The following is an 18,116-nucleotide window of genomic DNA, read 5'->3' as shown; positions in this document are numbered from 1 at the left end:
GCGCCCATTATCCATCACATAACAAATAATATGCTCATTTTTAAACAGTTTAAAAGACAAAATATATGTTCTATTACATATTTGAGAATCTACAATTTCACAATATAATCAGAACATTTGTCAATATTTACAGAAAAGGACTAAATTTATCAAAATCGATGAATACATAAATCATTGGAGCTGGTGGGTCACGTAATAAACTTGACACGTGAAAGGGTTAAATCTCTCCACCCTCTTTTCAAATCAATAAATACGCTGAAGTCATAACTAATTAGCCAGTGTTAAATGACACACCAAGTAAAAAAGTAGCAATTTAAGACTGCAGTGCAAACTTCATTGGTGATCCAAAATAAATAATAAAATAAAAATAAATGCATTTATTAAAAGGCAACAAAAAAAATTAAACACAATTTACAATGAATTCATATTAATAATATAAAATAAAGTAATTATTATTTAATTAAAAAATCAAAGATAAAGCAAAAGATTTACTTACTGGTAGGATCTTTTTCAGGCCGCAGCGCAAAAACTCATTTCGTAAGTGTATCCTGAAGTCTAAATCATCCGGGGAGGTAACGAGGGCATTGATCAGCTGCATACAGGCCACCTGTTTTCACACACAGACACAGACACAGACACACACAGACACACACACACACACACACACACACACACACACACACACACACACACACACACACACACACACACACACACACACACACACACACACACACACACACACACACACACACACACACACACACACACACACACACACACACACACACACACACACACACACACCATCATCATCATCATCATCATCATCATCATCATCATCATTTAATGCAAGTAAATCTTCAGGATCATCCCTTTGGCAATAAAAGATTAAAATGTAGTGCCCTGCAACAGCCTCTTATTCATAGTGCTCTCATCTCTCATCTTAAAGCAAAAAAAAAATCAATACATCACATTAAATAAAATGAAATGAATTCATGAGGATGGAACGAGGCAGTTGGCACGATGAGGAACTGGAGGAGAAAAACTGGATAAAAATGAAGGGAAAAGATGCGAGTGAATTAGAAAAGCTGTCCAGGGGAAGGAGGGATGGAGGAAGGGAGCAGGCCAGGCTGAACAGATGTGTATTTTTAATTGATTTATCGGAACGGGGCAGTGTGCAGGGAGGAGTGCTGATGGTTCTTAACAGGCTATAAGGTGGCTCCAGGGAGCCGGCCAGGATGAGAAGGAATGCTCTCCGCTTGCTTGATCGATGCCGATTGGAAAGATCACTCTTGATGGACATGTGAAGAAAGCTCCTATACCTTCACAGCCTCGACCTGGGCTTTTTGAGTAGTTTTGCTGTTTGGCCTGTGTGTTTTATTTCCTCGCATGATTTTATTAATCAAGAGAAAGCTCTGTTATTCTGACTCTTGCTTGTTTTGCCTCTAAAGTGCAGCCATAATAAACAGAAACCATGCTTGAGCCATGGGGAAGACATTACTTGACATGAAATTTAGGAAATGATGGCCATCTGGAGGAGATGCATGGGTTTAATCCATAAATCCATAAAACACTGGAAATCAGTTTAGGTTGAATTCATCCAGAGGAGAGGGGAAAGTTGTTTATAAGGGGTTTTTAGTTCGAAAGTCTGGGGCCAAGGGACAGAAAAAAATATAGAACTGATCATTACTTTCGTTTTGTTTTTATTGTTCCTTTTTCATTATTTTTACTGAAATGTATAAACATATGTATACATTTGTGGGTTTGAATCCATTTCAATAAAATGGTTAATACATTTTTTTTTCTTTTGGCCCACATCCCATCATTGGATGGATGGATGGATGGATGGATGGATGGATGGATGGATGGATGGATGGATGGATGGGCGGAGGGTCAGACTGATTGTCAAAATGAAAGACGGATGGATGGATAAATGGAAGAATGAATGAACAGATGGACAGACGGATAGACAGATTGCCAAAATGAAAGACAAATGGATGGATGGATGGATGGATGGATGGATGGATGGATGGATGGATTGCCAAAATGAAAGATAGATGGGTGGGAGGATGGATGGATGGATAGATGGATGGATAGATTGCCAAAATTAAAAATGGATGGATGGATGGATGATAATTGGCTATAACGTTGGATGGATGAATAGATGTACTGATTTCCAAAATAAAAAGATAGATGGATGGATTGATAAATAGAGACAATATAGAAATAAAATGATATAACATTTCTCAATCACGGACGGACGGAAGTACGGATGGAGACACTATATATAGTATAATGTAATGGTTGATAGGCAGATGGACAGACGAATGGACAGACGGTTGGATGAACTGATTCCCAAAATGAAAGACGGATGGATAGATAGATGGATAGATTATAATTGGTTAGAATGGATTTTTGGATTTTTTATTTTTTTTTACTTTTGAACCACATCCCTCAATCAAGGATGGATGGATGGATGGATGGATGGTTGAACGGATGGATGGTTGAACGGATGGATGTACTGATTGTCAAAATTTAAGATAGATGGATAGACGGATGGATGGATGGATGGATGGATGGATAAATGGAGACAATATATGGATAGAATGATATAATGATTGATAGGCATATGAATGGATGGAGAGATCAATGGATTATAATTGGTTATAATGGATTTTTTTTAACCACATTTTTTAATCCTGGATGGATGGATGGATGGATGGATGGATGGATGGATGGATGGATGGATGGATGGATGGATGGGTGGATGGATGGATGGAAACAATATATAGATAGAATGATATAATGGTAGATAGGCGGATGAATTGATGGATGGATTATAATCGGCTACAATGTTTTTTTTTTTTCTTTTGACACACCTCTATCATGGATGGATGGATAAATGGATGGATGGATGGGCGGAGACAATACAAAGACAGTATGATATAATAGCTGACACGCGGATGGATGGATGGATGGATGGATGGATGGATGGATGGATGGATGGATGGATGGATGGATGGATGATAATTGGTTAGAATGTTTTTGTTTTTTTTTTTACTTCAGAACCACATCCTTCAATCATGGATGGATAAATGAATGGAGACAATATATAGATAGTATGATATAATGGTTGATAGGCAGATGGATGGATGATGGATGGATACAGTAGGCAGAATTACAGATAGATGGTTAGCTAGGTAGGTTATAATTGGTTATGGAATTTTTACTTTTGAACCACATCCCTCAATCATGGATAAATAGATGGATAAATAGATGGATGGATGGATGGATGGATGGATGGATGGATGGATGGATGGATGGAGTAGGCAGAATTACAGATGGACAGATGTATGGATGGAAACACTCTCTAGATAGTATGATATAATGATCGATAGGCAGGTTGATGGCTGAATGGATGGATTCAGTAAGCAGACTGACAGTTGGATTGATAGTTAGGCAGAACAATGAAAGAATGATAGATAAATAGATGATGGAAAGATGAGAAGAATAAGATGATAGAATGACAGAGATAAACTAATGAGTGGAAACACTTTGTTGTTGTTCCTGTTAAACAACACCATGCCTCCACATCACCAACACTCTTCATATTCCCATTTCAGCAATTATTTCGATTTAAATCATTGATGAGGCTTACTGAGTGAATCTAGATCATTCTTGGAGTTCTCCAGAGGGCAAAAAGCATTTCATCAGCAGCAGTGTCAACACGCCAGCCTGTCTGGGATGATGTTGCAGATAGAGTGTTGGTGCAGGTTGCGGGGCTTATTTTCTCTATGGGTTGAGTGTGCAATCATGAGCCTCTGCAGCACAGTGCCGGAGGTGGAATCCAGCAGAGTAATTAAGAAACGGCACTGCTGGGACAATTTGAAGTTTGCATGCTTGCGTCACTGAGATGCCGTGACGGCGAAAACGTAATTTAATCACGTTTTAAAAAGTCAGGCTCTGTAGCTCATCGCAGGTTTTAAAAGTGTTTAATTTCTTTTAACCGCTGGCATTGGAGAGGTGTTTTAATTTACTTGACAATTAGCGGCGGTTCTTTTCATTAAAATCTTTTTTTCAATGAGGAAAACAAGGCAAAAAATCAAAGGGATTCATTGCTTCCTTTTCCATTCACTCGCCCTATATCATATCGTCGTCTTCCTTGTGCTCTCAACAGAAACGCACAGATTAGGGATTTGGTTAATGAATGTGTGAGAGTGGCTTATTGTGGTTGGTCACAGATCACTGCAGGTTGTGGAGAGGCAGAGAATGATAAATACAGGTGTGATGCTGCATTCTTGCCCTTTTGATTCAGTTCCTCTGAGACCAGAGTGGAGAATGCGGAGAAAAGGTAAGAAGGGAAAATGATAAAGTAATCTCTCAAGAAGAGTTTTTGTTGTTGCTAGTTTCCATAGCTCTGGGTTTATTGTGTGACCTGGTTGGGGCTGATTAGGATTTAATAATACACCTCCCGTTCCATTACAATAGCCAGGAGCTAGTTCCCATCTTGTGGCGTAGGTGGCAGGGCTGACAGACGACCAGAGAACACAGTGAGAAGAGGGATGGGGTACTTGTTTACATGTCAAGCTGAGCTGTGGTGCTGAAGAACTTTGAGTGACAGATGTGCCAATTTCTACCTGGCTCCAGCATCAAAAAGAGCACTGCGCATGAAGAGGCCCGACGCACTGACTGACACTAAATAGAGCAGATCTATATCTGCAGCCCTGGGCAAACAGAATTCTGCTAATTATTTTTTGAAATAAGTGAAATAAAATATGAGTCAGTGTAAAATTTTTAAAAAAGAGTCTGATGATATGTGTTCTGGAGTTTAGCAGACACAACAACTAAATTACAGACAAAACAAATAAATAAATTACTAAACAAGTTACAAAAACAAAAGAAAAAAAGAACAACAAATGAATAAGCAATGGGGGAAACAATGAACAACTGATAAAACCAAATAAAAGAATTTGGGTATAAAAAGTAGGAATGCAGAAAATTTCCAACTGCTGAAATCTATCAGTAAATGTAATCTGGTTTTGACCGAAAAGAAAAATTGCTAAAAATATGAGCCCAAAAAAGTTTGCTGCACCATAGTGCCCATCGGTGTTCAGGATGCTGGTTTCACTCTCACTTCAGCCAAAGTCACAGATCAATACGGTGCACTGCTACTTTACAAAATAATATTTTATATAATTTAATGAAATGACAAATGATTATTGGAAAGAAATTTTTTTTTGTTGACCAAGTGCATCTAAAATGAAAAAAAATAAATAAATAAATAAAAATAAAAATAATGAAATAAAATAAAAATAAATAAATAAAATGAAATCAAATAAATTTAATTAAATTTAAAAATAAATAAAATTAAACTTATATAAAAAATATAAATAAAATCAAATATTACAATAAATAAATAATTAAATAAAAAATTAAAACTAAAATAAGATAAAATAAAAACAAAAAATAATAAAAAATTATTTAAATAAAAAAATTATAATATAAAATAAATAAAAAAATAAAAAATGGCAGCACAGGGGCACAGTTGGTATGAATAAATTATTTTTTTTTATTAAATTAAATCAAATTAAATTAAATTACATTTTTTAAATCTAATCAAAAAGAGTTTTGTCTCATGGATTTTTTTCTGACGTACTAGAGGTTCCAGAAGGAGTGAATATTCAGATTTTCACCACACTTGCTCCACATTAGTCACATAAGTCTTCTTAACAAAAATGTCTACTGTAAGTATGAATATTGCTTTTGCAGTCATCTGTGCAAGAGTGTATATAGCTGTGTAAGTTTAGTTAGACTTGGAAAGGGCAGCAAACTGACCTGCAGCTGCTGGGCTTCGTGGTTCTCCAGCCCTTCCACTATCGGAGCAAACCTCTCCTTATTATTTCTTTCTGCTGCAATGGTCATAGCTGCCAGGATCTTATCCAGACTAAAGGAAAACAAGTTGACAGAAAGCAATGCATTTAGGTAAACATGCTTTTTATCAAGACAGGACAATGACAATGGTTAGGAGAAATCACCCGATATGATGGTCTAAGCAGTCTCAGACGTTCACACAAGTGACCAGAAACAATGTTGCAGTCTTTTATGTAAAAATTACAGTCCTCTGTGGTTGTTCAATAACAAAGCAAGTCTAGTGTTCTAATTAGTAAGAAGAAACAGGGCCAACATGATGCTTCAGTTTTCACAGTAAAATAGTGAAGTAGCTAAATATAGTTGAAGTCAAAATTATTAGCCCTCTTGTGATTTTTCTTTTTCAATATTTCCCAAATGATGTTTAACAGAGAAAGGGATTTTTCACAGTATTTCTGATTATACTTTTTCTTCTGAAGAAAGTCTTATTTGTTTAATTCTGGCTAGAATAAAAGCAGTTGTGCTTTATTAAACCTTTTTAGGATAATATTATTAGAAGCATTTTTTTATTATTGTCTACAGAACAAACCACTTATATACAATGACTTGCCTATTTACCCTCACTTGCAAAAGTAGCCTAATCAACCTATTTAAATTGCACTTTAAGCAGAATTTTAGTGTCTTGACAATATCTAGTAAAATATTATAATTCAGGAGGGCTAATAATTCAGACTTTTACTGTATGTCAAATTCTACAGCCAATGTGCTGCGATGCAAACTACTGGACATTTATTTTATTTTTTATTTTTTATTTTTTTTGTCAAATAGCTTTAAATTGAAAATATTGAATGAATCATATCTGCCCCTTCTCCCAAATTGAACCCGTATACAATAATGTCAAAAGAAGTAATAAGCCAAAAAATGTGTTTGGAATGAGGTACAATAATTGTTGGTGTAAAAACAAATTAAGGACTTTATAAGACTCTGTTTTGCTGACTCTGGTGGTGTGCAGCTCATGGGCAAAGGGAAAAGAATTACAGAATGCACCATAGACAAATTATAACTGCACAACAAAACCAGTGCATGAGTAAAAATAGCCCGTTCGGGAAAGAGATTGTGTCTTAATAGCTTGACATCATGTTACTGGACCTTCTTTCATCAAGTAAAGGCTAATGTTCCTTTTATCAGGCAGACCCAGGGATAGGGGTTGTAAGAAGAAGAAAATAAAAAATAAACTACAGCAGAAAAATGACACTGACACTCATTTAAAATAAATGAAAGCATATAGGATCAAAATAAATGTTATTATATTTTAATCCTTAAAAACTGCTTGGTGAGAAACAACATTATAAAATTAGGACACAGTGTACTCTGTTAAGATAATGAATTTTTCCGCATTATAATTTCTACTGTTTTGTTTTTATTTTTTATATATATAGTTTTTCAGGTGTTTTACCAGTATTTTGAGTTTTTGCATTGAATTGTTTTTACATTTTTTAATTGAATTAGTTTTTATTCTGGAATAAAATGACTAGAAGTTTGACCAACTGAATGACTAACATAATTAATTTATGCTACTCTTATATAATATTTTTTTTATTTAAAAAACAAATAAACAAACAAGCATGATTCTTGCTCAAAATATAACTGACAAAAGTTTTTACGTCCTCCACATTTTAGCAAGTTGCTTCTGTAAATCATGGTAAAAAAATGTAATTTATGTATGATTTATGAATGATTTATGCATTTATACATTTTTTTTTAAATTTACTTCATTACTTGGCCCAAAAAAGTACACCAAATAAATAAATAAATAAATAAATAAATACATACATACATACATACACAAGCAAACAAACAAATAAATAAATAAATAAATAAACAGGCAGATTATTATTATTATTATTATTATTATTATTATTATTATTATTATTCATTGATAAATACATAATTAAATAAATGAATAAATAAATAAATAAATAAATAAATAAATAAATAAATAAATAAATAAATAAGCAGATTATTATTATTATTTATTTTATTTTTTATAGTATCACTTTAAGGCTTGTTCAATCTTTGTACCAACTCATACAGTATACACAACAGATTACAAAAGCATTAAACTAGTGACCTACACCAGCTGTTAAGTTCACTCTCACATGGTTTTGTTACTCAGTTCGGTCTGCTAGTGGCAGAAACTGCAGAGAGAAGTTTTGTGGAACAGCTCAGTGTAAGATCTGTGTTTTTGTGATCCAGGTGATTAAGTTGTAGTCGTGAGTGGGTTGTACCGAGTCTTTCATGCTGGTTCAAACATGGCTTCAGAATAAGCTACACCTGCTCAACTCCTAAAGAGGGCTTTGATGTGACAGCACTAAACATAAGCCAGTGTCACTGCACAGCGTTTGAGGGGGAAGGAGCTGGTTTTTCACCGCTAAGTGAGGTATCAGCGTTTTTACAGCTGTCACACAGATCTGCACACTCTCTGATCACTTACACACTCTGAAAAAAAACACTAATCTACTCAACTACTGCACACTAATTCACCCAACCTGCACTTAGCATGAGTGTTTGAGTATGTCTGTGTGTGTTTATTGAAATTAAAGGTTGCTGATGGTTGGTTGCTGAAAGAAAATGTGCTTAATTTTCTTAATTAGTTTCTTAATTATTTAACAATAATGCTAAAACAGCAATTATCCTTGTGTTGTTTTCGTTACAACTAACCAGGGACTTTATAGCAGGCTACTTAAGGATAGGTTTCATAATAAATATGTTTACTAAACGGATTTAAGCATTCACTTAAAACTGTTGAATATTTGATTGACACTAGTGCTAATTAATATATGACATCACCATCATGACATAAACATTATGTAAACAATTATTTTAAACAATAGGCCATAGACCAGACAATTCAAAAAACATATTATTATAGTAGTAGTAGTTGTAGCAGTAGTATTGATATTATTATTTAGCGTTGTATGAATATTATTATTATTATTATTATTATTATTATTTAGCATCATATTTTTAATTACTTTTATTATTATTATTATTATTATTAATAATAATAATATTAATATTATTATTATCATCATTATTATTTTAAAATAATATTTATAATAATAGTAATTATATTTATAATAATAATAAGAATAATAACAAGATTATTATTTTTTTAATAATATATTTACTATTATTAATATCATAATTATTATTTTTACAATAATATTTATAATTATAGTAATATTAATTAACTTTATAATTATAATATTAAGAATAATAACAAGATTATTATTATTATTATTATTATTATTATTATTATTATTATTATTATTATTATTATTATTATCATCACTATAATCATCATTAATAATAATAATAACAATCTGCCCATATTATTCTGCCATATAATTAGTTAACATTGTATATGTTTTATTATTATTTATCATTGTATTATTATTATTATTATTATGCAAATGATATATTTTTCATATTTTATTATAATTAATCATGTTTAATAATAATAATATTATTATTATTTATATTATTATTATTAATATTATTTAAGTATCATTATTATTTAGTATTGTATTATTTTTTATTATGTACATTATATATATATATATATATATATATATATATATATATATATATATATATATATATATATATATATATATATATATATATATATATATATATATGTATGTATAATATTATTTATATATTTATAAAATATATTATTTATATAATTTTTTTATCTATATATTTTTTATTTATGTATATATAATGACTGTTCATTTATTGCAGTTTTAAATCAGCTCAACTTAATTCTTTCTAAAAACCTTGTATGAAAAACGCACACATAATCAAAGTGAGATAATAATCTTACATGTTCTCTTCACCGATGATACAAACAGCTGACAGAATCTTGACAATCTCAGTCATCATGTTAGTCTGCTTGGGATCGATAGCTCTAGCAAGGAGGAGTAGGCTTCTTTCGTCCCCCAGGATCCTTTGGAGGCCATACTGAAAATGAAAACATATTTTATTTTACTTCATCTTTTAAATATAAACCCTTTACAACTACCGCTATCTTTAAACTTTAGGCAAACCCCTTGTGTATAAAAAAACATAGGTATTCTTCTCCTAAATAAAGACAGTTCCGTGTTAATATGTTTGAAGATAAATCAATTTAAATGAAGATATCAGGAACAAACAATCATAATCCTGCATTGAATATTTCTCATATTTTGCAATGCACTGGACTAGGAATGCAATTTGGTTGAGAGAATTCATTCTTTCATTTTCCTTCAGCTTATTCCCTTTATTCATCAGTGGTCGCCTCAGTGGAATGAACCACCAACTTATGCAGCATATGTTTTACACAGCAGATACCTTTACAGCTGCAACCCAATACTGGGAAACATCCATGCACACTCATTCACACACATACACTACGGCCAATTTAGTTTATTTAATTCACCTATGCTTCATGTCTTTGGACTGTGGGGGTAATCAGAGCACCTGGAGGAAACCCACGCCAATACGGAGAGAACATGTAGACTCCACACAGAAAAGCCAGCTGAACCCGCCAGGTGGTTGAGAGCAGTATTTGTGAAATCAAAATTCACAATGTATATTTTATTAGCGCAAATTGTTATACTTTAAAAAGTGTAAGTTTATCCACTGAAAAAAAATGTTTTTGGTAATCTTCAATCAAATTCTGAACATTTTCTTCTGCTTTTGGAGTCCCCAAACTGCTCTGATGTTGTCAGTTTGATGGCTAAAAGGTTCAAGACACCTTGGAATACTTTTTTTGAGATTTAAAACAGATTTGTGTGTGTTGAGCGTCAGTTAAGACAAGGTTAACACCCGTCAGCTTTAATTGTGGGGAAAACTAGATAATTTTGAGCTTTTGTAAGCTTATTTGATCTTCCGGGTTTAAAATAATATTGGGGGCGGGATCAAAATTGGATGACGTAGCCCAAATCTGCTAGTAAAGTTATGACACACCATTATTATTTTTAGCGGAGTTTTCTTATTCAATGAGAAGCTTCTTAATTTTTCATGAGATCACATGCATTCCGAAGGCAAGGCGGACATGCCAAGTTGTGATACCCAATGACTGGGTGAGACCGCATCTGCGCCTGGCAAGGGTCATATGTGTTTGTTTATATGATCCATTGGGATTGTTGAATGTTTTTCCCGGCAATGCTGTCAAGGCTAAATCTGTAAAGCTGTTGGTTTGCAGCAAGCTTTTTTTTGTCTGGAGAGCTGTACGACAATTGGAGAAGGGCAGATTTTGTCTTTTATCAGTTGAGTTTGTTACCATTCAGACACATTCCCTATATCCATGCTGCTGTGTTCGCCTATTTTTAAAATTCTTTTTGAAACAGTTTGAAACAGATAGGGCAAGGGACCTGCTGCACTGCTATGCACTGTGCCGGCATTCAGACCCGGGGATTGAAATTTAGAGAAGTCCTTCTCATTTATAGTTTTATATAAACACGCTTTTTATGATGACATATTAATTGTGGTTATATGCATATTAAATTACAAATAACAAATCAAGCAGGAAATTAAATTTCTGTTTATTTCTGTGTTTTGACTTGGTAAACTATAAAATCATAGGTCTCCTCACAGTTTGTGTTTCATTTTGTGAGCTAACTGACAACAGTTGTTCGCTCCCCTTTCTCCCCAGCTCTGCTGGCCACGCCCACTCATCTCTCTGCTCATACAGCTCCATGTCCATCTCCAAGCATTTTTTGAAAAAATTTCAGAGGTAGACTTGAACTGAAAGATAGGGGTTTCATGGCTCTTTAAGCCACAAAATTTGTAACCACGCCCCTGTTACTGTTAGTTTGCAATGAGGGAATGATGTGCAAAGAGCAAGTTCCCTTTCCCTACTCAATATTCTATTTCAGCTGTAACTACATCAACATAATGAAATAAAAGTCTTAGAAACTTCTGGTTCACTCTGACTTTAAGGAAAAAAATGCATACAAATATCATTGAAAACACAAATAATGATAGTGTTTGGAAAAATACAAGATTCATTATTAACATGGCAAAGATATAAACTGAAACTGAAAAAAAAATGTCAATACCATTTAGGCATGAAAGCAGCTTTAGAAAATATTAAATCTGATAATTATCAAGAGTTGAGTGAGCTTCATGTGTGTGTTGCTCCTATTTAATAAAGCAGCAGCATTTCAATCAAAAATGTATTCATTCTCAAGGACAGGTAAAGACCCGGCGTGATTTTATATTCTTTGATAAGTTGTTTTGCGAAATTTCTTCTACTTTTTTTGTACTCGGCACATGCGAGACACAAAATGATATAAACTACTCATGGCGGAGCTTTTAAATTCTAAACACACCTTGTTGTTCATGAAGGCCTTGAGGCACTGAATGAGTTTATGCTGGTTCTTCTTGTCAATGTTCTCTTGCCTGAGGAAAAAGAAAACCAGTGAGTAAAGAGAAAGATAAGAGAGTATGAATGAGCAATCCAAAAAGCACTGAAGAAAGGGAATTGCTTAAAAACAGCGGCTTCAGAATGTCCAGTATAACTTACTGTTTCTTGTCAAGTAGCCTCTCCAGCGCATCCAAAAGCAGTCCGAGACCCTCATGGCCAAAGTTATTCACCCAGCTAAAAACAGAAAGAGACAGGCAAAGAACTGGGTTAGAATATATAACCAACATGCAGACTGCAAACACGTTTAAGGTTAGAATTGCTTGGTTTAAAATAAGAGCTGAGCTTCTACACAACTGTGGAGATGGTGGGATTTTTACTTTCTTTTTTTATTCTTTTTTCAGGTTTTATTGACAATAGTAAGGGTGGTTGTGGCACTCGCAGAATCATATACAAGATGAGTCAGTCTCTGTCTCTCAGAGAAGTGCCACCTTTGACAAGAACATGAAGAAATAGTGTGATTTTGTTCTCCATATTTCTGTTAGTGGCATAACATGAGGAATTTTCCACATATGTGCGACCAGATGGGACTCAGGATGAAAAACTAAAATATTTATGCATTTGAGAGAAGAAAAATGTGTCTTTCCTTGTGAAATTAAGTAATTATAAAGCAATTTCTTTGAAATACCATTTGTATGCCTTTTTTATTGAAGCGCAAGACAATTCACAAAAGAAGATGATAACACTTCATCACACTATATTGAAATCTAGCATTACACTTTGTTTTAAGAGCTCAAAGCTACAGTTATACACAACTATACATTTATGCACTGTGCGGTATTAACTACATGTATTTACTATGTATGGATAAGGGTTGGATTAGGTTACATACATCATTTCAGTAGTTAACACTTAGCTGATGATTGGTTATAAAGCGTGTTCGGCATACTGTCCCAGTTTGAAGGGCAAGAAGGGAGGTTTGAGCTCAAGTAAGTCTCAAGAACTCCCCCTTTTATATGGAGCTAGTGGTAAATTAAGGATTTCAGTATAGAGATAAGGGTTGGGCCGATAGACAATGCCCCCCTTTGCAAATCCGCTCGCGAAAAAAACACACTCATGCCCGGTTAACACTAAGAGGTCTTAGTTTTTAAATGGCATTTTAGGATGAAATCGATCCACATCCATTGTGGCATTTCATCTAGCATTTCTGAGCAGCCCTCCTTCCACACTACTGCTGAAAAGGCACATCACGTGACTACGCATATGCACACACACATACACACACACACACAGGCACAGACTGCGGGTCCAGGCAGTCAGCGGGTCAGTAGACTGGTTCAATCTTTCGCTTTCATGCTTGTACTTAGTAATTTTAGTGAAAAGAAAACCTCAGATACTGTTGGCTGGTTCCTGTTGGTTGTGCACCTTTTTTTACTAACCAAGTTTGTCGACGCCATTATAATGACACCGATTACTCTGCCTATTCACGAGTCCCGAGGAAAAAGTAATTGACAGGTGGTAATTATTTGTGTAACTTGTCTTTATTCATTTATGATCATTTATGGGTAAAACAAAGACCATGCGGGTCAGATAGTTGAAACAGTAGGCTACAAATAATTAATTTGCTGTGACAACAATTCACCTATGACAATGATTCCATCGTTCATCTTGATGTTTCATATTAGACATCGTATGATGCCAAATTGGTCGACATTGCCCAACCCTAATAGAGATATACTGTTGCTTGAGAGCTCGACTATAGTGTCAATTTGGATTGGTTGATTAACCTATGCTGCATGTTTTTCTGAATGGGAGGAAACCGAAGAACCCAGAGGAAACCCACGCGAACATGGGGAGAACATGTAAACTGGACAAGAACCAGTAACATCTTTACTGCGAGGCAACAGAAGCCACTGAGCTGCGGTGCTGCCCTATTACAGAAAATGAAGGAGGAGTAAGGAGAGAAGGGGAATTCTTCAAGGTGATCATAACTGAAGTAATAAACTCTGATTCATAGTGAATTTTTAGTGAGTTAATAATCATCTGGTTGGCGAAACACGTGATAGATAATGCGGGACCAGTCGTGATCAATTATAAGCACGTGCTCACCTCGAAATTAGATTCTAAATAAACTTCACTTATTGTTAATAATATAGTAAGTACAGGAAAGTGCAACACTGACCCTGTTAAAGTGTAAAATATAGAGATTTTATTTAGGATTGTTTGTGCCCTACTATGCTATTTGTACTACCTATTTTTTAACATCATAATAACTGTCAAGTCTGATATATTGGAAATCGTTCCAAAAAGTGCCATAAAATGCATTCATTCAATACGTAGTTTCCTGATATCTACACAGTAGGTGTGTATAGCATAAGTAGATTCAAAAATTATCCAGAAATAGGTTTATATGCTCATTTGTAACCACAGAAATTATCTATAGAATCAAAAGCTCATTGTAACCGTATTTATGAATAGCTTTGAAAAATAATAAGATTAATAATAATATCTACTCTGATGCTTTGCAGCTTGTGTCAGTGCCTGCTCTCTGTCTCTATTTTCAACTGAAGTGGTGCATAGGTTTATTTCAGCTAGAAGGAGTGGGTGAGTAAGCTGTCTTCAAGCCAACAGAGTAACCTAGTTAGCTCCCGAGTTGTGTTTTGGATGAAATAGAGGCTAAATTTAAATTATACTCAACAAAAATCATCAACAGAGACGCGTTTTAAAGCTTTAATATATATGAAAACACAGGCAGAAATTAATTTAAACCTCTGCATTAGCAGATGAGTTTCATAAAAAAAAAAAACACTATCATCCTTTCACTCAAGAACAATAACAGTAAGAGCTGAGTGATATGACATGATGCATAAATATTACAGCTGTGAACCTACACTGGTCTCACGGTTCGGTTCGGTTACGATTATCATGCCATCGATTTGGTTCAATTCGATTTCTCGGTGCATTACGGTGCATTAACGGTGCTTTTCATACAGTTTTATATTTTCTTCACAGCAGCAATTCTTGTATTAAAATGTATGAATATATGTATATTCATATACTATTTATAATACAATTTTTTCATTTAATACAAACAGTCATTAAAATAAACTGTACCTACAAACAACACAAGCATTTATAGCAATTGATATAAACAAATATAAATATCCCGGTCGCTTTCTGATCCTTGTCTAGTTCTCTTACACCCTTCTGATTGGTCACACCCTCAACAACAACGGTTGCGATTGGCTCTTGCATGCTGCGCTCTTCACAGATGAGTGACACTGATAAGCGGCTGGCGGCAGTGGCGATCACAGCTGATCCATTATGGACACGGTGGAGAAAACTTTGCTGGCACGCGGTCGTGTCTGTATTCAGAAGTATCGCTGTAAAACAGCCGAGAGGAGAGGAAAAGTCATGCCAGCAGGTCAAATGGGCGACCGTGTCTGTGCGGGTGTGTGCGTGTTTGAGAGGGAGAGACAAATGGAGTACTTTCATTCTCTTAATCGCGGTGAAATAAGGGCTTCTGCTTTGTGTCGGCGAAAGACTGATCCAGCAAACATACACACAGTCAAATTGTGCACAGTTTACGAGTTTTAATTTGTTGGAGTGTTGTAAATACTCGCGATTGCCTCACTCGCGACAGAGCGCATATGTGATAAATGACATCAGTACTTAATTACCGGTTATGATTATTACTGAACCGATACCGAATTGTCCGTGTCTGCATCGCGGTGCAACGAAGAAACAATTAATTTTGATACTCCTAATAAATATGCATAAAACATTTATTATGACAGTTTAAACGTGTCTGTTGCCTCATTATATACATACTTCTATCTGCAGCCTAATTACAACCATAAGAAGCAAATTCTACAATATAAGTTATTATATTACGTTATACAATATACGTTATTTATTATTTACGTTAATATATGTTAAACTGGCAAGAAATACATTCAAATTGACCATATGCCTTTTGCAGGGTGATGCTGAATAAACATATAATCTATATATTCATCATTTTGCATTCTTACAAGCTGTGAACAGCTATATAGTCATGGTGACTGCCTGCTTCACAAAACTGCTCCAATTTAGTCTCTCTGCTTTTCCCATTTTTAAAATAAGAGTCCCACATTCATATAGTATGTTTAATACAAGCTTTTATAAACCTAAAAGTAAGGAAAATCCTATAGTTGTAATCTCTCTAGAAAACACTGTGACCAATCAAACGCAGCCTGGGGCATGCATATTAATGATTGCCAAAGTCTGTATTTTGTTCCGATTGGCCTGTTTTTCACCGTGATTTTACACTCACAGGATTTACATGAGAACATGTTTTTTTGTGAGCCTCATGGTACCTCATTTCCATGTACTGAACTTTCTTTTACTCAGCTATGCTTAGATATATACATATTTTCATTCTATGGCACCAATAATTCACAGATACAACCCAACATTCACTCCCTTTTTCACATAAAAACATATAAATAAATAAATCCCGAACTCTGGCTTCACCTGATTAACACACGCTTGAAAACAGATTCATCTAAGAACAGCACATTGCAAATGAAGTGAAGACGAATGCAAATGAGAGAACTGGTTGTGTGTGGTGCCTTCAGGCAAGTTGTGCAGGCCATGCACTCCAACAGCAAGATAAAGCAATGCATGGGAGATAACAGTAAAACCGATAATGGATTGTGTAAGATAATTGGCTATAAAACACAATGTATCTGGAGACATTAAATGATCTGGAGGGGATAAGAATAGAGAGAGAGGGAAAGAGCGAGAGAGCTACACAGCATGTGATCACATTTAAAGTATGCTATTAACATCACTTGTTCTGCGCTCCAGATTGTCAATAAACCCAAATGCATGAGGCAATTTGTTGCATTAAAGGACCATAAGTCAACGAGTTTCTCCTTTCTTGTGGACAATCATATTGTAAAATGTGACATGCATATTAAAATCATTTGTATGAACCCATATGGTAAAACAAGACCCTCAATTAAAGGTGATGTCAGAGCCTAGGGCAGTTTTGCAAAGCTAAAATGCACTTTCCCACAGATCTGCTATTAAATTAGCCTAAAATTACAAACACAGAGGCTCACTATGCCATTACTCAAAATTCATTACCGACCCACTAAAACAGTTTGAAACTTATTACCGTTTGCTGTACAGTACATTACAATTGTCTGATTTGTTAATAAAACATAACAGCATAATGTGCAAAATTTATAATATCTGTTTACAGGGGGCTTCTCGTTTATTGTTTCCAATTTTCTTGAAGGAAAAACACAGTTTGAGGTCGATAAGAAAAAAAAAAGTTCAACCTTAACAAGGCTTGTGGTATAAAAAGAGTTATTCTGGAGGTGGTTGGTGAAAAAGAAGGATGTAAAAACGACATGAGCGTATATAATTCATTTCTAACACAACGGTGTGGGTTATGGTTTCAGCCCGAAGCGGATGAGTGTTGAAAACATGAGACTAACATCTGAGGTTGTGTGGTGAGACCCAATGAAACCTTAGCCAGCACAGTGCGGTCATGTCACTCAACAACACTCCAACCACACTCAAGCCAAATTACCAACTAACACGATTTTCCAGAGAGATGAGCCAACAACTCGAAGTGGAAGTTTTACACTGCTGTAGACAACTCTGAAAAGAGCTACTCAGGCAATTTGTAGAACAACCTGGAAAGACTCATTTGCCACAGAGACCCCCTAAAGACAATTTAAAAATGCAAAAACACATGTACTTACTTACTGTATGTATTATGTTTTATTGAAAGAGTATTAAATAAAAAAAAAATACAATCCATGTTTAAAATAAA

At 34.5% G+C, this 18,116-nt stretch overlaps 1 protein-coding gene across 50 annotated transcripts in view; it reads right to left on the bottom strand.

Annotated features, from left to right (window-relative positions):
• diaph2 (diaphanous-related formin 2) overlaps nt 1–18,116 on the bottom strand; it is a 712,207-nt gene that overhangs the window by 520,886 nt on the left and 173,205 nt on the right. For all 50 annotated transcript variants that reach the window (XR_012389930.1, XR_012389932.1, XR_012389933.1 and 47 more), the window contains 5 exons: nt 12,449–12,523; nt 12,255–12,324; nt 9,764–9,900; nt 5,839–5,947; nt 497–607 (listed from right to left, as the gene is read on the bottom strand). Coding sequence is in view for 47 of the 50 variants with exons in the window: in XM_021481247.3 (XP_021336922.1) it covers nt 497–607; nt 5,839–5,947; nt 9,764–9,900; nt 12,255–12,324; nt 12,449–12,523 (502 nt within the window). In the remaining 3 variants the exon portion in view is untranslated. The remainder of the gene's footprint in view (nt 1–496; nt 608–5,838; nt 5,948–9,763; nt 9,901–12,254; nt 12,325–12,448; nt 12,524–18,116) is intronic.

This window comes from Danio rerio, chromosome 14 (assembly GCF_049306965.1).
Source record: "Danio rerio strain Tuebingen ecotype United States chromosome 14, GRCz12tu, whole genome shotgun sequence".
In the NCBI taxonomy this organism is placed as follows: domain Eukaryota; kingdom Metazoa; phylum Chordata; class Actinopteri; order Cypriniformes; family Danionidae; genus Danio; species Danio rerio.
Note: the sequence above shows the minus strand (reverse complement) of the source record. Positions and strands in the feature narration are given on the sequence as shown.